The following is a 22,674-nucleotide window of genomic DNA, read 5'->3' on the forward strand; positions in this document are numbered from 1 at the left end:
CCCTCATCTTCCGAGGCAGAGCTGCAAGCGTCTCTGTGTTTAGTTTTGTTTGCCTATATAAAGCCTCATCAATAATGCAGAGGCCCCTGACTCCTCTTCCATACGGTGGAAGCTCTGCATGGGTTTTCTTTTTCCCTTGCTGCCGAGCAGCAGAGAACATAGCTCTGCTGCCGTCGGGTTAAAACTGCCTTGAAATCATAAAAAAAGAATGATTTAGGGAATTTGGAGCCTGATTCCCAGTCCTCCAAGAATGGAGGTGTTTTAAAAAGGTTTGCAGAAGGTGATGTAACTGTCCGATTCAAGTGAGGACATGAAAATAATCAGACGTGTAGATAGTAGTTTCTTTTTTCCAACTAAGCAGCGATGGAAAAAGCCTGGTGGCAAGTTTGGCTGAACAGGAAAAGCAGAAGTGAGGAGTTATAAAAGGTGAACTACACGATCAGATGTGCAACAAAAAGTCAATTTTGTCCGTTTCAATCTTGTGTGACACAATATGAGCCAACCCAACTACAGTCTGGTGCAATAAAAGCAAGAAACAGACAAAACCAGGACCTTCTATACAACTCTGAAAGAGAAACTGAAAAAGCAATTATCCCAACGTAAACTGTCCACACAGGGTGTCTGTTCTGGGTGAACCGGAGCTCTGTCCCTCTGCTGCACCGGGGCAGGAAAGGCCAGGGCTGTTTCAGCCCACTGAGAAACTAGATCAGTGGCAAAGTTGAAGGTTGGTAAAAAAGAGCACAGTGTTATGATTGCATCAAACTAAAAAACAACAAAAAATACAAGCGTCTTCTTTTAACAGGAGAAAATTAAATCAAATATCAACATCAACCAGAGCAGAATGACACGATTTCTGCAATTATTTATTCTAGTTTTTTAACTCACTCGTACGTGCATACTGCGCTTTACAGGAGTTACTTTGAACTATCTTGGTTATTCCTATTTATTAACAAGCTCTCTGTTTCCAAGAAAGAAATCATTCTGGACGCAGAAACTGATGCGTTTTACATTTCCCCTTTGTGTGCAATTAACAGATGAAGTGGGACGCAATGGCCACCGTGGCTGAACGGACAAAAAGAGAAACTCTAACTGCATCAGCAGCAACTTCGGAGAAAGAGGACACCACAGTCCCTGCCACGCTGTTTGATTGACAGGTGACCTCGGGACACAGTGATGAGCGTTGCGGACGAGAAAAAACGTGGTCATGGACTGGACTTAAAAGAGTTTCGTCTGGCTTTTTCGTTTTCTCACCCCGGTAAGACTTACATGTGTGGGTACGAGGGCCGCCGGGTAGGCCAGTTTGTGATGTCTCCACATCCAGAAAGAGAAGAGGACGACGGCGGCCAGGCCTATGATGGGGACCAGGGAGTAGAGCAGGGTGCTGAAGAGCTGGGGCTTCTGGGAAAATGGGTTGGAGGTTGCTGCGGAGGAGATAAAGAGAGAAGGAGAAACATTTTAAAGATAGGACTTGTAACTGGGTTATTTTATCTTCATAGGAACAAAAATAAAGCAATGACATTTAAAAAAATGATGGACGGAGTCGAGGTGAAAACAGAGAAGAAATAAAGAGAAAGAAACCGCATGCCTGATTGGCCTGACATTGTGCTACATCATCTCTAAGTGCAGCACCAACTCTGCTTACAGCTTACTGCCACTGTGCTTAGGGATCATATCAATGTACGCACGCACACACACATTAACAAACACGCACACACACACACGCAGCAGGATTAGCAAATCTATCTCGTGACATAACGTAATCCGCCTGCCAAAAATAACAGAGGCCTGAACTGCGTCTGACCCCTGTAGGAGTTGCTGGGTGACGCCTGCTGGCTCAGCCCGTCCTCCCATCACAAGGTGTGACAGTCTGATTCGGCAGCGCTGTCAGAGAGCCGACGCTCGGACGCCAACCGCCACTGCTGACCTCGGGGTGGGGGTGAAATGAGGTCAGGGAGGAATAGAACGAGCAGGGGCTGATGGCGTTGCACCAGCTGCATCATGGGGCACTCGGGGGCGTTTGTCAAAGAGTTTTTCTCTACAGGGTGTCTGCAGGTTTCAATGAGTCACATTTAAAGAAATACGAAAAGACAGACGAGCCTGTTGGACAATTTAGCTGTAAAGTGATGAGTGCAAGGACACAAACAAAATGTTATGTGCACAAGGCAGTGGCATCATTTTGCATTTGAAACAGTCTTACTATCGAATCCTCTGCAGATCTGTTTTGTTAATCCGAGCGTGTTATCAGTGTTATCCGTTTTAAGCATTGTTCAATCTGATCTGTGGACATTTACTGCGTTGTGTCTGTGTCACAGCTCTTATGGATTATTTGGATTGATGGTATGTTCAATGCTTCAGGCCTACTATCAGTAATACTATAGAGTGAAAGTAAACTGCATGTAAACACATATGCATTATCAAGAAGTCATGCTTACACATTTGCCAGTGGATGACGATGAGAAGCAAATGGATTTAACTGCAACGTTTTTACCAAATGTCACACGATCAGGTTATCATGGGCTTTAATATTAAGATGCATTCTTTTAAATTGCATCATTTGGTTAATTGTTAGTTGCTGGCAAATATCCAGAGCACAAGTCCCTTACATTACACACTTTGTGGGGGACTTTGTCTTCAAAGTAAAAGCTTTGAAGTTGTGTCAATGTTGACATGGTAGGAAAAAAAGTGAAATATATTTGTTTTTGTTCATAAAATGGTGAAACCTGAAATACAGACTATAAAGTCGTGTGCATGTTGGACTGTACATACTGTAGGCGGTAGAATGGTGCGGGTCGGTCTTCGGGGTCGCTTCAGGCGCGTACAGGAACCTCTCGTTGCACATGTTGCCTTCACAGCAGCAGAAGAAGACGTCGGGACTCTCCTTCCTCTCCACACACTCGTTGCTGCGGAAGACATACGAGGTGGAAATTAAAAACAAGGATCTCACAAATCTCTCCTCTCTGCACTCTGTTAAGGACATGGAAGCAATTTATTTTATTTAAGTGCGAGTGAGTGCACACGCGCGCAATAACCATCATCTATCTGCATGTGCACGCTCACACTTCTCTGTGCACTCACTGCAGAAGACATGACGTTTTATAAGCAGCATCAAGGCACACAAACACACTTTAAACATACGCACACTTTCACACAAACACACACTTCCTCTCCATTCCCTCTCTGCTGCAGAGGACATGAAGGAAAAACATTTATAAATATATAACTCCCACACACGCCAATACACACACATGTACGCTTACAATCGCACGCTCTCTCTCTCTCTTTCACACTCACACAGGCATCAGATAAAAGCCAAAGGAAGTGGCAGCCGCCCTCCACTTGCTCTGGACTCTCCGGGGAGGCGAGGCGGCGCCGTCTGAGCAGAGGTACCCAAACTGCGCGGGCTGCAGAATCTACAGCAAATTTATCGCTCGGGAATCAAAGCAAAACACAAGCAGAACCGGCTCAAACCAGCATCTAGAGCCAGGCTCATGTTCTAGCAAGGAAGAAACTATAATAAAACCGCCTATTAATATCTGTTTACTGCTGGAGATGAACACAGCAATTTCAAATTTCCTCCTGCCTGGTAATTAAAAATGCAGCCTTGTGCCAGTCATTCAGAGAGGAAAGCACACATAGGAACAAAAACTGTGCTTTGAGTGTTTTCACAGTCGAGCCCTCCTCATGATGTGCTGGCTTTAAATTAATGTACAGCTTCTAAGCAAGGACTTGTATCATGAGTAAAATGACATTGATTTGCAGATAAAGTGTTATTTTCTGCTGCTTTCCACGTACCTGTCATAGCAGTTTACGTCGTCCAGCCAGCAGCCCTGCCTGACCACCTCCACGGTACCGGAGACGTTCTTCCACGTGGCGAAGCAGTGCCGCCGCTTCTCTTTATCGCCGTAGCAGGGCTCGATGCCGCTGCGGTTGGTGCGCTCCTTCTCCCAGCTGGAGTTGTAGTAGGCGCACTCTTGCGTCTCCGAGCGTCCCAGGATGGCACCTGCAGAGGACAAAGAGGGGTATTATTTAATATCGTTAAGACAGCGTTCATGCATTGTTGACTTTTCCTGAAGGAGAAACAACAACTCTATCAAACATGTTGCCCTAAACAACTTGTTGATTTACAAGCCGCTGTGTCTGTGAGATGAAAAGCTAATTTTCTCTTCTGTCACTGACAAAAAAGAAAATTTACTGTTGTATCAATAACTGGTGGAATGACATTTCTTTACAGCCTCAAAGTATCTGAAGTCATCAAACATTTAGTTGTAAAAAAATTCACTTCTGAGTTCCGAGGTGCTTTAGAGTCAATACATCAATAAAAAGAAGAAAGCATATTTTAAGACGGGCAATAAAAACTATCCAAGTATGACGGAGAAAATAAGGTTATCGAGGAACACAAAAGGAATGCAGAGAAACCAAAAACACAACTAACGTGAGCCAATCGACTTCCCTCCCCGCCAAAATAAAGGACACTCTGATTTCCTGCAGATGAACCCGGGCGGCAGGTTTCCGCAAACCGATATCCAGGGAAAAATACTGCATGACAGCTTGTCAGTTTAGCGTTGCTGCCGCCGCCTCTCATCACCTGTCAAGGAGTCAGTCGGTTGAAACTGCTGACAACACGGAGGATAGTCAGCCTCCGCTTGCTTGCTTCCAAGCGCCGCGAGCCAAAAAACGCTTCAGACACACAGGAAACCAGAATTGCTTCCTACGTATCATTTTGTTTGGGCTCCCAAAGGTGCAATAAGTAGGTTTTTAGTGCTCTAAGACATCAATGGTAACTCTCAGTCATCCGGATGCATCAATGCCATGAGAGATTTCTGCTCTCGACCCAAAAAGCCGGTTATTATTCTGGTATTTATCAAGGTGATATTTTTTATCTTTTTCATTTTCGCTGAAAATCAAACACAAAAGCCAACTTACTTGTGAAAAACGGATCATCAAACTCTGCTCAAGGAAGGCAGTGCATGTGTAAAAGGGTTATGAACTTCCTCAGGCTGCTGACAGAAGTCCAAAAAGTTGCCTGCAGCCCTATCATGTCACATGTCTGTAACCTGTACATTACAGTCTGTAATGTGTGTATTTAAATTCCCTAACCTTTAGCATATACTTTTGTCTACTTCAGTGGTTCTTAACCTGGGTTCGATCGAACCCCAGGGGCAGACACACACTGCGGTCAAGTGAGCCGCCGCTTTAAAAATTAATGACCGTCTATTCCTTAAGGTGCGTTCACACCGAGCGCCCCGTTCGGTGTGAACGCAGCATAACGGTACGGTGGCTTGGGTAGCCCAAAAAGCACGGAGAAAGCTACAACTTATGCTGCGTTCAGCAGATGACAGCAGATGTCAACGATGAATGCCTCGACGAAATCATTGAACTTCAGCAGAGCAGCTTCAACAGCAACTCTTCAGAACAACAACGCTCTCAACGTTTTGGTGTCACCAAATCGTACCATACTCTCGTATTGCCAAGAAAGCCCTTGAGATACTCACACCGTTTGTTACAACGTATCTTTGTGAGCAATCCTTTTCGGGGATGGTGGACATGAAAACTAAGAAAAGGAACAGACTTTGCTGCGAAAATGATATGAGAGTGGCACTTGCCAAGGTGAAGCCGCGCATTTCTGAACTTGTATCTGAAAGGCAACAGCAAAAGTCACATTGATTTGCAGTAAATATTCACTGAGTTATGTTTTTGTGTGAAATTCATGTTTTGTTTGTCGACAAACCGATCCTCACAGCATATTCACCTGATCGCAAATCATTCATTGAGTTATGTTTTTGTGTGAAATTCATGTTTTGTTGGTTTTGTTCTTTGCACACAGTGATTTTGTGTGCAACTGATGCATGGTTCATTTTGTGCACTAATAAAATATATACCTATGTTTTGAAGAAATCATATTTTATTTTTCCAATTACGAAGGGTTCGGTGAATGCACTGACGAAGCTCGCAGGGTTCAGTACCTCCAATAAGGTTAAGAACCACTGGTCTACTTTGTCTTAAGTGAAAAATCTGTTTTTTTGGTGGTAGTTAAACGCTGTATTTTGGTTCTTTTAATCAAAAATATTTGTGGAAACCCTCCTGTGCAGAGCTAGCAGAGCTTTTAGCGTGACTATTCAGCTTACAATTAGGTTTCCTTATTTATTTATATCCGTTTTAGTCATTTTTTTATATGCTTATATATTTATCATTCCAGCCAGCAAGGACTTGCACTGATGACCTTGCCAGCTTTTATTTATTGTAGCTTTTAACGTGTCAAAAGTGCTCTGTAATTTACCGGGGAAGTGCAGGATCTCAAGACTAATGCTCCAATTTGTATGATCATTATCCAATTCTCCTCTACCGGGGGAACAACGTCGCAGAGGAGAAGTGTCCCGTCCGCCCTGACCGTGTCTCCTGTCACGGTGCGTTCAAAGAATCAGGGATTAGCTTCCATTATGGAGGTTACCTTTAGGAAGATGATCTATTTTTCATTAAAATGGCTGCTTAAGTAAAGCCCGTTAATGCGCTGCAGGTATCTCTTCACCGGCATGAACAGCTGCAGATGGAGGAGAGCGGAGAGCAGCTGCTTCACTGGCAGGCGAGGTCACTCTGCCTCTTAGCAGCGCTGACGGCACTTTCTCTCGTCAAATCCATTTCCCATGAAGCCCCGAACTATTTCACAGCAACAGGTGCAACTGTGAACTGTTGCGTGTGTGCGAGATTGAGACCAAATGGCCAAATCTGGGAGAATTGAAAAATAGTCGGGGCTGATGAATGAGGGGAACCCGAGACATGGAAGCAAAGGAAAAAATAAGACACACAAAGACATATTATATCTGCTTGTGGAAAAAACAAGTCTGCCTAAACATGCAATTAAGCATTAATAACTCCACAAGGAAGATGACATCATTTGATGTGTGGTTATTGCGGTCTTAATTTCCTCTTTAAAAATGCCTTAAATGCAAACAAATCACTCAAACTGACGGCACCAAATGAACAAAAACAACAGTTTTGTCACTGCTTGAGCTCTGCAAAATCAAGTCAACGAAAAAGGTAATTTAACTTGTTTTTTTCCCAACACAAAGTTCTGCCAACATGCCCTTGAGCAAGACACCCAAATCTGCAGCAGGGATTAAGTGAAAAGAAGAGTTGTTCCTGTATAAAAAATCTGCAGCGAATACAACAAACAAACAAAAACACACCCTTACGTAAATACTGTACTGAACTCAAATGCTTGTTGAGCCTTTAGAATACCCATCATGCCTTTGGGGTTTTAGGGCATGAAAAGATAAGGTTTGACTCTCTCCTTTGAAAGACCCCGTCCTCACATAACCTACTCTAGTGTGATACCGCTACACCGCAATGCATGCTGCGACTTTGTGGTGATGGTGCAACCTCCCTGGCTGTGTTTGGTAAATTCTCCCTCTCCTTCAGGCCCTCCAGAAGTTTAAGTGTCCATCGTATGGCGCCTGGTTTCTATTCTCTCTCTTCTCTTCCTGGATGGGAGTGAAGGCAGCGCTCCCTTCACTGGCCCTCGTGGGAGCTGGAAGCGATAATTATGGAGAGGTATGCAGAGGTAAAGCGGAAGGTTAGCTCATTAGCCACTTCTGGTGTAACAGCATTAGGCATGCTAGCACCGATCCCCCGTGGACGTTACGTCGAGGTGTTTGGCATTCGCATTTCTATTTTTCTCTGGAGCGTTTCACAATGAATGCAGCAGGAAGGTCAAAGTATGCACTTCATTACAAGCACAGGAAACAGGAGAAGTAAACACAGTATGTTTGTGTCGTTAGAGAACTGATGTGGCATAAATAAAACCATGATATAATAACAGAAAACTAAAAATCAAATCTGTCTGTTAAACCTGAAGAAATTGCCTTGTCAGGAGACTTCACTGAAGGTCCATATAAAGTGTTAATATTTTAATAAAAGTCATTTATTTTCTAGCAATTCATCTCCAGATTTTGTCAGCACATTACCTTCTTTTTGGCTATAATATGTCAGAATATAGTGGAAAAACAGAGATGTATTGAAATTGTGACCAACGGTCCTAAACCCAAAGATATTAAATCACATATGTGAAACAAAAACATGAAATCCCTGCAGAAGAGCTTGGTTTCCTCCTGCACTGAGAGGAAAGTTGGCTCTTTCTGTGAGATGTTTCTGATATCTTCTAATATATTTATGATGACCAGCTCTTATTTGGTAAAAGGAACTGAGGGTTTTCTAAACAGTACATTACTCAAATTTTACATGACAAAAAGCCTGTAGTCTTTGATCTATTCAGCCACAGCAAGCGGCAACAGCTCCATTGATACCACCTCAATTCAGGTATATAACACAGTGTGAGAAAAGAGCCGCGAGCCATGTGAACTGCAAATACAGCCGTTAAGAGCTCAAATCAATCACCTCTCTGAAACGAGGTGACAATACAGGACGGCTGCCTATAGCGCCGTGTGCCAAAGGTGGGCAAGAGCTGCCCGGCAGTATGGCGGATATGAAGGATATAAAGCAGAGGAATCAATCTTCTGACTAAGTCTCAGCTCAGAGTTCACCAAAGCGGATAATGTCAGTGAGTGCAGAAGCCTACACCGACAATTGTGCAAGGACATACAATAGGGCTTCCACCCACGAGCACATATCCAGGCAATAAAGAGAGAAGCCTCTTTGTCTCGGAAAGATATTTCACGCATTGAAATGTCAAACACGAGTGGCACAGGCTCACTTTGTCTGTCCTAATAAGGTTTGTTGGAGAGAAAGATCAGGAAGGAAACCGCAGCGGTGGGCGATGCCCTTAATGCAAGGTCGTTTTCTTAGTGATGGCTTGTGTAGCGGAGTTTTCATTCTTTACTAAAAGAAAATGTCAGCGTCAAAATAAAAGAATGGATGCAACAGAAACAAAAGAGGAAAAGCAAAGTTACAAAAGGAAGGAAAACTAAAAGGCTAAAAGTGATTTTGTCTTTTTCATGAGTTAATTGATAATAGCGGCTGACTGGGAGGCCTCAGCTCATGCAGGCTGAAAAAAAGCTATTTATTTAAGCTTCATGTGTAAGAAATTAGTCATTGTGGGGCCACTTCTGAGAAACTCTAACAATAAACCAGATGTTTTGTTGTGGCGTTTTAACTTATCACCTCCCACTAAAGGAAAAAAAGTCTGGTCTGTCCTTTACCTCATCAAGATAAATATTTGCACGCAACTCCAAGTACAATCAGTCAAATCACTGGAACACCTTAAAGAAAGCATGTTTTCCCCACCGACACAATTTCCTTTCTTCTGGTGAAAAGACATTACCACATAGCGTTTTCTCTCTTCCAGTCATAGAGAGATTTATCAAGGTTAACCGCGACCTACTTTGGTTGTGGACATCCCAGCAACGCCTCCCCTGCAAAACGTCTAAACACCCGACCCACTTCTCAATCCACTGGGACTTTTTGGAAAAACTGCTTCTCACCCCCACCTCACCCCTCGCTAGATGCCTGGTGGCTCTAAAAATTCACTCTGACATTAAAATTTTACATTTTGCCCATTTAGCTGATGCTCTTTACCGCGGTGATTAAGCTCCCTGTAACTGTAATGGTGCAAGAGATTCCTGCAACCACAGAACAATCTGATAAAGCAATTAGACCCATTTTTTTAAGAACAATTAGACGGCAAACAGGAGATGTGATTCAGAGAGAGAGAGGGCAACACAAAGATGGAGAAGATTGTGAAGTTGGCAGCGATGCCGCGACTGGAGATTACTGATTATCTGCTGCCGGCTCTGAAAATTCAATCTTTTGTACGGCGGCCAAGAGGTCGCGTTAGGTAGAGGCAATTCCGAGAAACCTGAATGTGAGAGATGCAGCGGAGGCCCTGACGCCTGTGAGCAGGACGCAGAGGGTGATGGCTTTACTCTCTGATAGCGAGATGCACCGTGATAGACCCGAAGGCTGCTGGCCTTCAAAAAAGAAACTGTAAGCAGAGAAAGATGATTTAAGGTCCAAATGTTAAATCATGATATGTGCTGAGCAAATTCAAAGCAATGCCACAAGAGAACTACTTCATTATGAGGACGGAAGCCAACAAGTTGCTGTTATTAAGCTACGCTGAAGTTAGCAGAATGTGCCAACGTAAAGTCATTAAAACTACTCCAAATACTTTTTTTGGGGGGGGGGTTTCTGTATTCTGAGTTTTACCAATTACTTATTTTTCTCCGGATTGCGTTGATATTTGTGCTGAACATTGAAGAAACCCTGATGATAATGTTCAACAGGTATTCATGTAAATAGCTGTTGCTGAATGTTGTTTTAGCCAAATGAAGAGTCATTCAATTATAGAAAGAATGTATTGCCTCAAAATTTCCAGATACAAAGATTTGGTTTCAGAGGTCGTAATACTGGATTATTGGTTGTTTCCATTATTTCTCTGACCCACTGTAGATCTCCAGTTTTGAATTCTGAGCATAAGCAATTTCTTACTCACTCAACCACCACCTCCATCACAAATACAAGCCAGACTTCCAAAGACTAAACAAAAATCACAGGAGAGAGCTCCATCTGATCCTGAGTATTAGCACATGTCTCTTTATTAGCAGAGTCAGAGGGCTACAGGCCGGAGCCACGCTGCAGAGATTGGTTCTGTTCTGATCTGCGGCCAGGTTAGTGAGGTGCATGCTGGGTGGGAAATGACCACCAACTACCTGCCAAACGTTTGGAGGAATGTTTTCGACTAAGTCTCTTTGGCCGGTGGCCAAGCCAACGCCTGGGGGTTTTGTTCTCTCTAGTCCAAAACTAAAGCAGGCTGGTGAAACAGATAAAGCGTCTGATGAATTTAAGCATCCTTGAGCTTGTGTGGCGGGAAAGCAAAAAACAGAACGGAGAGAAACAACATCTGCCAAGCAGGCTACTTTTAGCCTCACAGTTTTGAACACATGTATCTTTATATAAATGTATACTTGGCTTATCTCCATTCCCAGTTGTCTTAACACCACAATGACTCATTCAACCTCTACTGTGTTTATTTATATGTGTATTCCTGCCACAAGGGAAATGATGACTTCAGGTGATCCCTTAGTTGGAAACACTGCAGCTGTAAGTGTTCTGCTCCAAATATCCATTAAAAGAAAGAAAAGTAATACAGGTGAGTTTTTTTATCTGTCCATAATTGCATCACAGTGTGACATTTCAGACTCAAAAACTGGCCATCAGGCATGTTTTGCCAGACAACTAATATCTCATTTCCTCTGTGTGACTGGTCACGGAGGGCAGGCTGTGCTGCTCTCTGCTCTGCAGCCTCATAATGAAAAGGCGTTTTGGCGGGCCAGGCCTGCACTCGGCACCGCATGCACCGAAGTAGGTAAACAACTCATTCATCAGGGCTTTTTTTATGTGTGCGCCTGCCAGGAGCAGGGATTGTTCACTGTGATGGAATTTGTTCTAAGGATCAACTTATCATCTGCATCCAGGCAGAGTTGAAATAGATTTAAGGTGATGTATGGCTGTGCGGGGTGTTGGTTTGTGAGGGGATATGTGGCTCTCTGAATAGCGGTGAAGAAAGGAGCTAGGCTGAGGTCAGAGGTCAGAATAATGTCTGCAGAGCCGGCCTCTCTGCTTTCCAGCAATACTTGTTGTTCCTCCCGATGCAGGTTGACACTCCTCCCCCACATAACTGACTCAAGACACAACTAAATACAGATTTAGCATGTGAGAATAACCGCGTACATTTAGCAGAAATCTTCTAATCATAGTAGTGTTAACGCCTTAGCACCAACAGAATAAAAGTAGTGATAACGTCAGAGAAAAAGTTGTTTATAAATCCTACAAATATTCTGCACTTACAGTCGAGTTTAGACTGTGTGTGTATCAGAGATCAAATCAAGCTCTTTTTCCTAAAGGTGGCTTATTAAAACAGATAAATTCATCGGCGTTGTTTTATGTTTAGAAGAAGAAGTGTCCGCAGTCATCGTGACGCCACCCATTGGTTTGTGGACTGCTATTAGCTGCAACGACCTGTCAATCAGCGCCTTCCCTAAAGCATACCCTGCTTTATGGTCTGTTTGACTCTAAATGGAGCATCATTTACTAAATGAACATCATGCTGTATTGAACAAGACTTGAAACTAGAGATTGAGACCATAAACTCATGTTTACAATGTTTACTGAGGGAATAAATCAAGAGAGTTCTATACAACCAGAGGAGTCGCCCCCCCTGATGGACATCAGAGAGAATGCAAGTTCTAAGACAGAACCGGAGCTTGTTGTCTGGTTAAAGCCACATGAGTCCATCTGTAATTTCCCTGCAGGATTGGGCAAACAGATAACAGTTTTGGGGACAGGCAGCCAAAACCTTGGGCACCGCATCCCACAACTTTCCTTCAGGGCAGCTCCTTGGCTGTTTTCACCCCATTTATAGCTACTCGACTATCACAGGCATTAGGGACCGGGGCATCATGGGAGACCACTGGCCCACAATGAGGTTTCCACTATCTTTAAACTGGCAGTGGATTCTCAAGTCCCATTGCACAAAGTTAGATAAGAAGTTAGACATGGTGCTTTATTACCCTGAAGTATCTGATGGCAATAACCATAAAAATGATCATAGGAGGAGAAATAATAAGAGCACAGATGGATCCAGAGAGAGACGAGTTTTGTTCTTTTTATTAAATTATGTTTTTAGTGGAAACTCTGGCAAAGCTGTATCATTTTATAAATTTCATACTTTCTCCAGCAGGAGTGTTGATGGTGTTGCTGTGGCAGAATGAATAGCGAGCTAGCAGTCTGGTCTGTGCATAGAGACGCTCACATCCAGACACTATTTTACAGGACACGGTATAATTTTACAGAGAAGCCTGGTCTTCGCTTGAGTGCTACATTAACTCTTAATCAGATGGTGTCGTGACATGGCAGGGGTGGTCGGGTTGGCTCGGGTGAGCTGGTCACAAAGACTGCAGTCTTTCCATGGCGGGGAGGAGGGACATGGTGCGGAGGGGCGGCGGAGGGGGGCATTAAAAACCACAGCACTCAGCAACTGAATCCAATCCCTCTAATCCCCGCTGGTATGCCCGAGCCACAAACGCCCATTGGTCTCCGCCTCAATTAGCGCCAATGGGGCCGGTTTGCCGGACAGGTCAGGAGAGCGGCCGAGTTTCTCGCCGTGAATCAACGACTGTACCGTTTTGCAGAAAGAGCAAACAGCCTGCGTCGCTTGTGCGTAATGGGCTGCAGTCGCCCACTGCATTCCTCACATTCTCTACAGGACGAGCAATTTAAAACCCCTCGTTATCTCTGGCGGGATACCGTAGAAGGATATGAAAAATCCCCCAACTCCCCCCCCACCCCACAATCCTCTCTGGGCTTGAATTGTTTGGATTTAGTTGAAGCGTGCGTTAAGTGCCACTTGGGTTTAAAGCTGAACCGTGTATTGAGTTTGCAGTGATATTGTAATATCACAAAGCCTGCAGCATTTTTATAAAACAAGCAATCAATAAGTGAAGTATGAAGAGGGGGGAGGAGGGGGGGCAGAGAGAGGGAGACTGGCAGACAAGCCAAGATATATTTATGTATAAAAATAGTGTAGGTTGAGATTGGTCCTTTGTAAATCCAGTTCAGTGAGAGATTTCCCATAATCCTCTGCTGTAAAGCTTTTCAGTGTGCTTCAAGCACCAATCACAAGACAAAGCATACTTACAATAAAACCTTTTAAAAACTATTCATATTGCAAATACCATAACTGGCAGGCTAATCAAAAATATGATACCAGAGCTTCACTTTCATAAGAAAACCAGAGTGAAAGTCTGGAGAACTAAAAGTGAACAAAAATACCCCATGTGGTCATGGTTAGGTTTCACATGCTGCTGATGTACGTAACTAACGCTCCATTGTGACTCATCTCACGCGGCTCCTCCGCTCAACTCGCTCCCGTTTGCACTCGCCGGCTTCACATTTGTAGAAAGACAAACCAATAAACGCTGGGAGTCAATAATTCTCCCTCTTTCATCCGTCCAGCAGTCAGACGACCTCGCTGACTCCGGCCTCATCTTTATATTTAGTGTAAACTAATGACACATTCTGGTCACGAGGCGCCTCCCAAATAAAAACACCAACACTTGTGTATTTTTAATTGAGATTATATTACAAGTGCAGTAAGCAAAAAAAATATGACTCCCATGATTGCAGAGAATAAAGTATCTGCATGGTTTATAGTTTTGTTTTTCAGTACCAATGATGACTCTGTGATTACCAGACTCTGCTGAGATTTCACAATTCTCTTTACCGTCAGTACTGCTCTGGGAGAAAAACTTGTCAACGAACCAAGAGTTTCAAGACTGAACAAATCCTCTCTTTACCTCACTGACAAGTTGGATAAGGGCTTGAGCTGCAAGTGCGTTACCAGTGTCAAAAGATATGTCAGCCACAAGAGCTAAAAAGAGTTATTGAAGGCAAAAAAAACAATGAGACGCTCTTCTATTATACAGATCGTGTGGATCATAGGACAATAAATGTCGGGACAAAGACCTGTTGATGTTTTTTTCCGTTCATATGGCTGCTGCTCGATGCATCCGAAGTGACATTTGAGGTTTATCAGATAGTAACACAAAGCGACAGCAACAATAACGGCCGGATAACAAACCCACAATATCAGGAGCAAATGGTGTTCGCCCTCGACACCATTACCCTTTAGTGGTTTTGGTGATAAGGGGGTTAGAGCGACCTTCATGACAGCGAGGAATCTTGGCAAGAGACGGACGAAGACGAAGAGGAGGAGGAGGAGGGAGCGTAAAAGCGGGCGAAGACCCTTGAGAGAGCCTGAAACAAGAGCATGATGAATGTACAGCTCGCAGTTTTTAATCAAGGATCAAAGCCGGGCCTCTCCGTCTGAGCAGCCGGCCTGTCTAGACTGAAACGCTCCCAAGCACATAAAGGCAACATCTGCAGGATGCATTAATTACAGTAAAGGACCGATCTGGACCGTTCTCCGGGGTACCGACACGCCAAGCGGTCTGGACCAAGATAAAATAGTCCTGTATGTATGAATAGTTTTATCCAAAAAGCTATTAAAGTATATCTATATCTCCAGACTCCAATAGCTCAAGTTAATCACCAAACATCTCAAAGATGTTTTTTTTTTCCAACCTTGGACTCACTATCCACCCTATCATTTGTTTTAATTTGACTCAGTAATGGTTGCAGGAGCAATTCATCGACTTCACATTACTGAGGTGCGCTCGGTCCGCATTTACATTTTAGGCTTTTAGCTGATGCTCTTATTCGCCGTGACTTACAATGAGATGAGCAGGTAGGGTTTGAACCGCCGGGCTGTGAATGCCTGTAGCGGATGTTCAAACGTGTGACCTTTTGGTTGCAGGTTGAACCCGCTGAACCACCTGTCTCCTATGACTACACAATTAATCAGAAGTAAGAAGAAAGTTTATATATGTTCCATTAAAGCACAGGGTCAGCCATGTTCTCTAAGCAGATTTCATTCACACAAACAAAAAGCATGACTCAACAGAGTTGGGATCGAGAAATAAATCATGTGATTAATTACTATGGCTGCAGCGCTGAGCAGAACAACAGCACAGCTCAAGCAGACACCTCCACTTCCTTCCAAGGAGGTGAAAGCTGATCAAATATGTGTGTTATTTTAGTCCCTTCACTGCCGGTATAAAAAGATTCAAAGCCTCGCAGCATTTGCAAACAATCCCTTACATTTGCTTTGACCTGTTTGCCGTATCTCAGATTCATTTCCTGTCATTACTTAACCTCTGAGGTGCTCTTCCAGTGTATTTGTCCTGTGTGGCAATACTCAGAACTGTGAAACACGGAGCAGGTTGAAACAACCCGCTGCAGCTGAAGAAAAATCCCCCTCAATAGCAATTATGCTGGTTTGATGATTCGTAATTGTAGTGAAAGTTTAGATAGTCATTTATGTGGTAGGTGTGTTTTTAAGAGGCCTTAGGCCTTTGAAAGCTGCATCATTGTATCATTTCAAAAAGGTCATCTGTCATGGCTTTCACACATGATGAACACGATCAATCAAGTGACTAGAAGTCGATTTATTTTCAATGTAGTTCAGAGAGCAAAGAGACGTCGCCAACACATAGGCAAACACAGAAACAGTGATCGTGACTGAACTTTCCAAAGGTCATTAAGCTTAATTAACGGCGGTCTCGTGCAAAATAATTTAGATTAACTTGACTGCAGTTGATCAAAATTTACAAGTTCACCACAACCTCTGTTTGCAGAGAAGCTTTGGCTCATAGTTGGGATCGACGGTCAACTCCAAAGTCCTTTTTTTTTAGATTATTATTGACTTCCACCTTTTCAAAACACCACCGTAAGAGTAACTGACAAACCTGTGTGCATATAAATAAACATACATATCTATACAAAGTTCATCTTCCACTGCATGAATGCACACAAATATAACCATCCATGTTGCTGTTCATGTGGCGTGCACAGAGCACAAAACACCTGGCCACAGTCTAAATTTAGGAGGGTCATAATTCCCTTGCACAGACCTGGCACCATGCTGTCGTTGGTCACCATTTTACCTCTGTGAACATGAACTAGTACAGTTTTTATGATGCTAAAGCACAGAATGATACACGGCCCTGGAAGGACGCAGTCTGCCTAGTTGGGCCCGGTGGGACAAACGGAGGCTACATCTGGCCTTAACAAATACACCTGTGCTTTTGGAGCCTAATGCATAATGCAAGAGAACATATTAGGAATAGATAGGGGGGGGAAATGGGACAGAGCTGGTACCAAGCCTCCTGACCGCTCCAGGAAACACCCAAAACACTGCAGCAGAAGGGCGGTTTAGTCACAGTCCAAATGGTTTCAACGTACTGACGGAGTTACAAACCTTGTGTGCATTAAATAACCTACTTTTTATGTCCTACTGGTTTCACGCTTTTAAAAGTAGGTATATGTATTTAAATGTTGTGTAGAAAAAAGGCAGCCTTGAGCCAAAACACATTAAAAAAAAAAAAAGCTCCTTTCAAATTCTTTCAGTATCTTAAGCTGCACAAATGGAGAAGTTCTTTCCACTCTTTGATCCAACTATCACTTCAGTGCCCTTGTAATGATTTTAAACTATGAAGAGTAAATAATCAGCCAGCCAGAGTAAACATTAGTTTTGCAGTCAGCTATTAGGAGAGTTTTGAACGGCACAGCTTGTCTTTATTCAAGTTTGAAAACTTAAAAACTTTTTATCTAGGTTTCTACATGAACTATTTTGCATTTTAATTGTGCTTAAATAGTTAATTAACTAAGTTAAATAAAACATATTAATCAATTCTTCCAAAGCAGAGTTCATGTGTGTAAACAATAAAACAACTTCATGAAACTAATCTGATTATTAACTGCATGCTGGAGAAAAAAGGACTCTTTATCTCTTTCAATCCTCCACAAAAAGGTCAGAGGTCGACTGTAAAACACAGTCAGCGCCTCGCTCTTAAACACTCGGTGACTGGGAGACTTAATCTGGTAGGAGGGACGTCAACCAGTTTGCCCAGTTAATGCATCTGCTAAATGTTAGTTTTCTCCGGATCAATGGGACAGAACACAGAGTTTGATGTGTAGCAGAGCTGAAACTAAATCATCAGATCTGTTGTGCTGCTGAGGATTTAAAAAAAAAAAAAAAAAACAGAGCTGCTTCATCCTCGCCATATTGACGTAACCTTATACTGGTGTGCAAGAGGATCAATGTCTGTGTGAAACTGCTGCAGTGTACAAAACAAGGAGGCCAAACGTTGAGACAAAAGCACGAGACTTGACTTATCCATCCATCAGTGTCCGCGGAGGATGCATGCAGAAACATAAACAGCCATTACCACCCACATTACCAGCAAAAATAGTTTGCACTATTACACCGGGCTACGACCTCTACAGCGAGTGGTTGATTGCTGGAGCGGCGTTCAGAGCATGTCAGAGGAAGAGGAGGAACAGGCCACGGCCTTGTTGCTTCAACTTAGACCCATTTATTCTCATTATCTTATTAGGATAAATGAGGCGGTCACAGGGTCAAACGGTCAGGGCTCTTATCAACCGTATAAAATAAACAGAAGCTATAGCTTACTCATAGTGGGCGTAATTTACTGTGACATGGATATGATTGATTGTTATTATTTAATGCATGTGTGACACACTATTTCTGACACCAAATGGGAAACATTGAGGCTAAAATAAGATTTTTCACCACGTTTATTGTCTAATCACCTCTAAGTATCTCCTCGCCCTCAGCTCACCGCCACATCTAATCTGACAGGATCTTAACGTGCCATAACTTGTGACGCATCGCAGAAAATATTTACCTATTTGCAATTCAAGCTCACATGAGATTCGCGGCGGAGGTCTCATTTCACGTTATCAGTTCCTTGGGAGTAAAATGTCACTTTTCAGTTCAGCAGAAGAGTGTTTTCTTTTAAAAACGCAGCCTCGAGAAGCAAAACTTACACAAGAAGCCCATTTACTATCCTGTCACATCAACTCTGGCAGACAACCTTGACCCGCCATGTGTTACAGCAGCATTTACACATGCCAGCATGGCTCAAAACACTGGGCAGCTGCTGGATGCAACCTTAAACCGGGTCAAACTTCACATCTATAACCTTTTTTTCATGCACACTGACACGCTCTATTCCAAAAATAATAGCATATTACAAAAGCAAGTCATGTCTGGCTTTAAAAGCTTAATGAGGCAACTTAGAAAAAACATGTAAGAAGGGAATCTTATAAACTTCATATAGTATGCTAATGCCTAACCACATTTGTAGAATCAATTTATCAATGACTTGTCTGAAAATTGGTTGATAATTTAAGCATTTCATTTGCAAAAACACTGAACAATTCCTTAAAAAGGTTCATATTTTGTGGTTGTAAGTAGGGCTGTACCTACTTTAAAATGACGTGTATACAACCACAATAACAAAAACATCTATTTTTTCCATTTGTTTAAGGGGGATGATGTCATTAAATATGTCGGCGGACATTCAAAGCTTCATTTTAAAATGTAAATAGAGGTTTTGAACGTAAAGAAACTACATTGGGTAAGGCCCTAGCTGCAAAAAACTATTGATTTATCAGTGATTAATCTGTCGAATACCTGATTGTTAGGTCTCTAAAATATGGAGAAAAATAACAATAACAAGTTCACAGAGCGAGTCAAGAAATCTTCTAACTGAGCGTTGTGTCCAAACAACAGTGCAAAACTTAATGTATTTAATTTACTATGATATAAGATGAACTAAAACATGAAACCTTCACATTTCAGAGGCTGAAACCAGCAATCTGTTTGGCATTTTGCCTTAAAACAACAGTTAATCAATCACAATTGTTGCCAATTCATTTGTGTGAATCGACAAATACTTTAAGCTTAAGTCATTTTAAACTGAAAAATGCGTCATTGGTTCCTGGACACATTACTTCTAAGGAGCCGTATCACTTCCTGTCTGATTAAATGTACATGACTAACACCAGAATTTTATATGACCAAAAAAGGCTCCTGTGCATTTGTAAGTCTCTCAGCGTTATCTTGAATATATATTTTGTCATGTTGCAATGGGCCTCATCAAATAACCCCCTCTGGTCGAGGCGCCCTGCCTTTATCTGAGGTTTCTCTTGGCGTCGTCTTGAACTGTGCCAACTCAACTGGGATTTCTTGAAGGATTATTATTCCACCTCAAGTAGGAACCATTCATTTAGCCACTTCAGACGGTAATGAGCGAGAGGAATAATCATCTGCTGCACTGTGCAATAAAGACAGCACCTGGCTTACACTCCAACCAATCCCAACTATTACCGTACTTCAGCAGCCGTTTCATTTCTACTCAAGCGCTCAAAGACACCCAAGGGCTCACTGTAAAAGGACAATTCCACTGCGACTTGAGGTTTTCATTTTACCGTTTCTATTTCTTAAGTCTTAATTGGAAGGGCTTTTACGCGGGTGCACTGGATGTTTTATAAGCAAGGTCTTTCAATGCAATTTATTCCAAAGCGATACAGAAAACCTGTTTTTTTAAGTCGTAGAAGCACGCAAATAATACGCTTTAATAATCTAAATTCTAATATGCATATATAGGAATACATGTAGGGAAAACCTGCCTCCAGGTCAGATTTCTGTCAATCATAATCCAGTCAAACCAACAGATCAAGAAAAGTGAAACGATTGCATCTTATTTAGGGCGTTACAAAAATAAACAGAAGGTGAACTATTCGTCACCTTTCTCTCATGTGATGAATAAACATCACAGCATATTCAGGTATTCTGACACTTCTCAGTTTCCCGCTTGAATTTAGATTTTGCTGACCCAGAAGAGGAAGACTGCCTGGTCCTACACGTCACCATGGACCCTTCTGGTTGCATGTGAGGACAGACCGTCTCATTTGAGGAGGGGGAGGGAGGAAAAACCGTAATAATCTGGACAATTAAACTGTAAACTTTAACAATACAAGCATCAAAGTGATGGATTCTTTTTGACAGTGATGTTAAGCTTGCATTTCGAAGAAAAGATCTGGTCTAGTTAAAAACTGCAAACACCTTTTGGCAGGAAGGAAGCATGACGGAAATGTCTTTTGATGTTTTGAACCAGTACGAGCAGATCACACAAGATAAAAAAATGCCTATATGCACAAAAATAAGTCCTCCTGGGTCGTCCCCTTTCAGCTTACTATCACCTCACTGACCCCGCTGACATTCATTATGCATCCACCCCTGGGAAATGAGGACACATAAAGAATGTTCTCCAACAGAACGCCTGGAAATTGCTCTGCTGCAAAGAGGTTTGCCACTTTAATGTTATATAATAAACATTATTATACCTGAATGTGCTGTAAACCTGCTTCACCTACCAGGGTAGTTTCCCCATGACCTTTAGGGCCAATATATATTTGATTAGTTATGAAAGGACTGAAGATAAAGAGCATTTGAAGGCAGATTTTTCTATTAATATTGTCTATTTGTGATGCTCCCATGCTCAGCTTTACCAAATCTACTTCATATGAGCCCAATCTGATGTCATATATGACTTTTGTTATTAATTATGTACGTCTTTCCTGCAAGTTTGGATGCAACAGAAGATGAAATAGTCACACAAAGAGTCCTCCTGTTGGATTTAAGCTTAAAACCCCAATTTGTGTCCCATAAGACGCCCTACTTCAAGGACCCCTTGAGGTCCCAATGCCCCCATCTTGGAGCCCAATCTGATGTCATATATGACTTTTGTTATTAATTGTGTATGTCTTTCCTGCAGGTTTTGATGCAACAGAAGATAAAAGTCACACAAAGAGTCCTCCTGTTGGAATTAAGCTTAAAACCCCAATTTGTGTCCCATAAGACACCAGTATCCCAATGCCCCCATCTTGGAGCCCAATCTGATGTCATATATGACTTTTGTTATTAATTATGTACGTCTTTCCTGCAAGTTTGGAGGCAACAGAAGATAAAATAGTCACACAAAGAGGTTGGAATTAAGCTTAAAACCCCAATTTGTGTCCCATAAGACACCCGTCTCCCAATACCCCCATCTTGGACTCACTACTGGGATGAAATGCAGAGGAAGGCCATCAATAGTGAGGCGGACTGGCAGAGGGGTATTTCCCCCCCTTTTCTCCCCATTGCATCCTCCACAGATGCAGTGGAGCCATGTGTTGCACCCTGCAGAGGTAACAATGAGCATTACAGTGACAATAATCCATGCATATACCACCACACACACCCACCTGAAGAGCAGGAGATGAGGAAAACGGCGAAGGCCAGTTTGGTGGCGTCTCCCATTTTCCATCCGAATATGATCCTCTGACTAGAAAGAGAATACAAAAATCAAAACAACAACAACAACAAAAAAAAAAAAAAAAAAAAAGAGTCAAATCAAATGTCTTGCTGCTCCAGAGAGCATTGTCTTTGCATGTTTTTAAAAAAAGAAAAATATCCAGAATATGTCCAGGTAATGCAACCAAAAATAAAAAAATAAAAAAATTAAAAAGGGAGGAAGAGGAGGGGTGAGGAAGAGGAAGAGATGGAGGCTGGAGGTATGTGTCCAGGTTTCAGGCCGGGGCTGTCATGCACCTGCACATGTCTGCAGCATTGTGAGGACCCACGTGTTCACCGGTTGTTGTGGGACCAGCGGAGCGCAGAGCCGAGCCACAGCCGGGCAGGGCGCACATCCATCGGACTGGAAATCACGCTCTCACCGCTCTCCAAACACACCCCCTCCGCATAGTTTATAATAATATTATTAATGCTTTCAAAGCTCCTGCAGAGTATGCATGCGTGTGTGGATATAAATGTGCAAAAAAAATGGTTTTTGGTGTACTCCTGAGCCTGGAAGAATGAGTTTTGAGTGCGATAGTCCGGGCGAACCACCGCGGCGGCCGAACCACCGCTTGCGTCGTCTGCGTCTCCCTCCGCGCGGCGTGATCTCCGCTCCAAAGTAGGCCGGAACAACCCCGTAATAACGCGAATGAACGAGTGGGGAAAACGTGTTTATGTGTCAGCAATAACCAGCAGAGTCTAGGGTAATCCGTGTAGCTAAATGCCGTCGAGTTTAAGGGAGAAGCTGGCTTTCTTTTTCTCCACCTCCTAGTCCGTCTCCTCCTCGCCTCCTCTGGTCGGGACGATTTTCAAGATGGCGTCGCTGCTCCGTGCGGCAAGCTAGGCGAACTCGCAGGCGAAGCTTCTGGTGCGGCCTTTCAAAATAAAAGGTCAAATGG

The 22,674-nt window shown here is 42.9% G+C and overlaps 1 protein-coding gene across 2 annotated transcripts in view; it reads right to left on the reverse strand.

The window, feature by feature from the left end:
• Positions 1-21,760, reverse strand: part of LOC129111556 (activin receptor type-2A-like) — a 41,696-nt gene extending 19,936 nt beyond the window's left edge. For both annotated transcript variants that reach the window (XR_008532332.1, XM_054623546.1), the window contains exons 1-4: positions 21,685-21,760; positions 3,793-4,000; positions 2,767-2,900; positions 1,267-1,421 (exon numbers count right to left, since the gene is read on the reverse strand). Coding sequence is in view for 1 of the 2 variants with exons in the window: in XM_054623546.1 (XP_054479521.1) it covers positions 1,267-1,421; positions 2,767-2,900; positions 3,793-4,000; positions 21,685-21,739 (552 nt within the window). In the remaining variant the exon portion in view is untranslated. The remainder of the gene's footprint in view (positions 1-1,266; positions 1,422-2,766; positions 2,901-3,792; positions 4,001-21,684) is intronic.
• Between the last annotated feature and the right edge of the window lie 914 nt (positions 21,761-22,674).

The sequence above is a fragment of the Anoplopoma fimbria genome, chromosome 22 (assembly GCF_027596085.1).
Source record: "Anoplopoma fimbria isolate UVic2021 breed Golden Eagle Sablefish chromosome 22, Afim_UVic_2022, whole genome shotgun sequence".
Classification (NCBI taxonomy): domain Eukaryota; kingdom Metazoa; phylum Chordata; class Actinopteri; order Perciformes; family Anoplopomatidae; genus Anoplopoma; species Anoplopoma fimbria.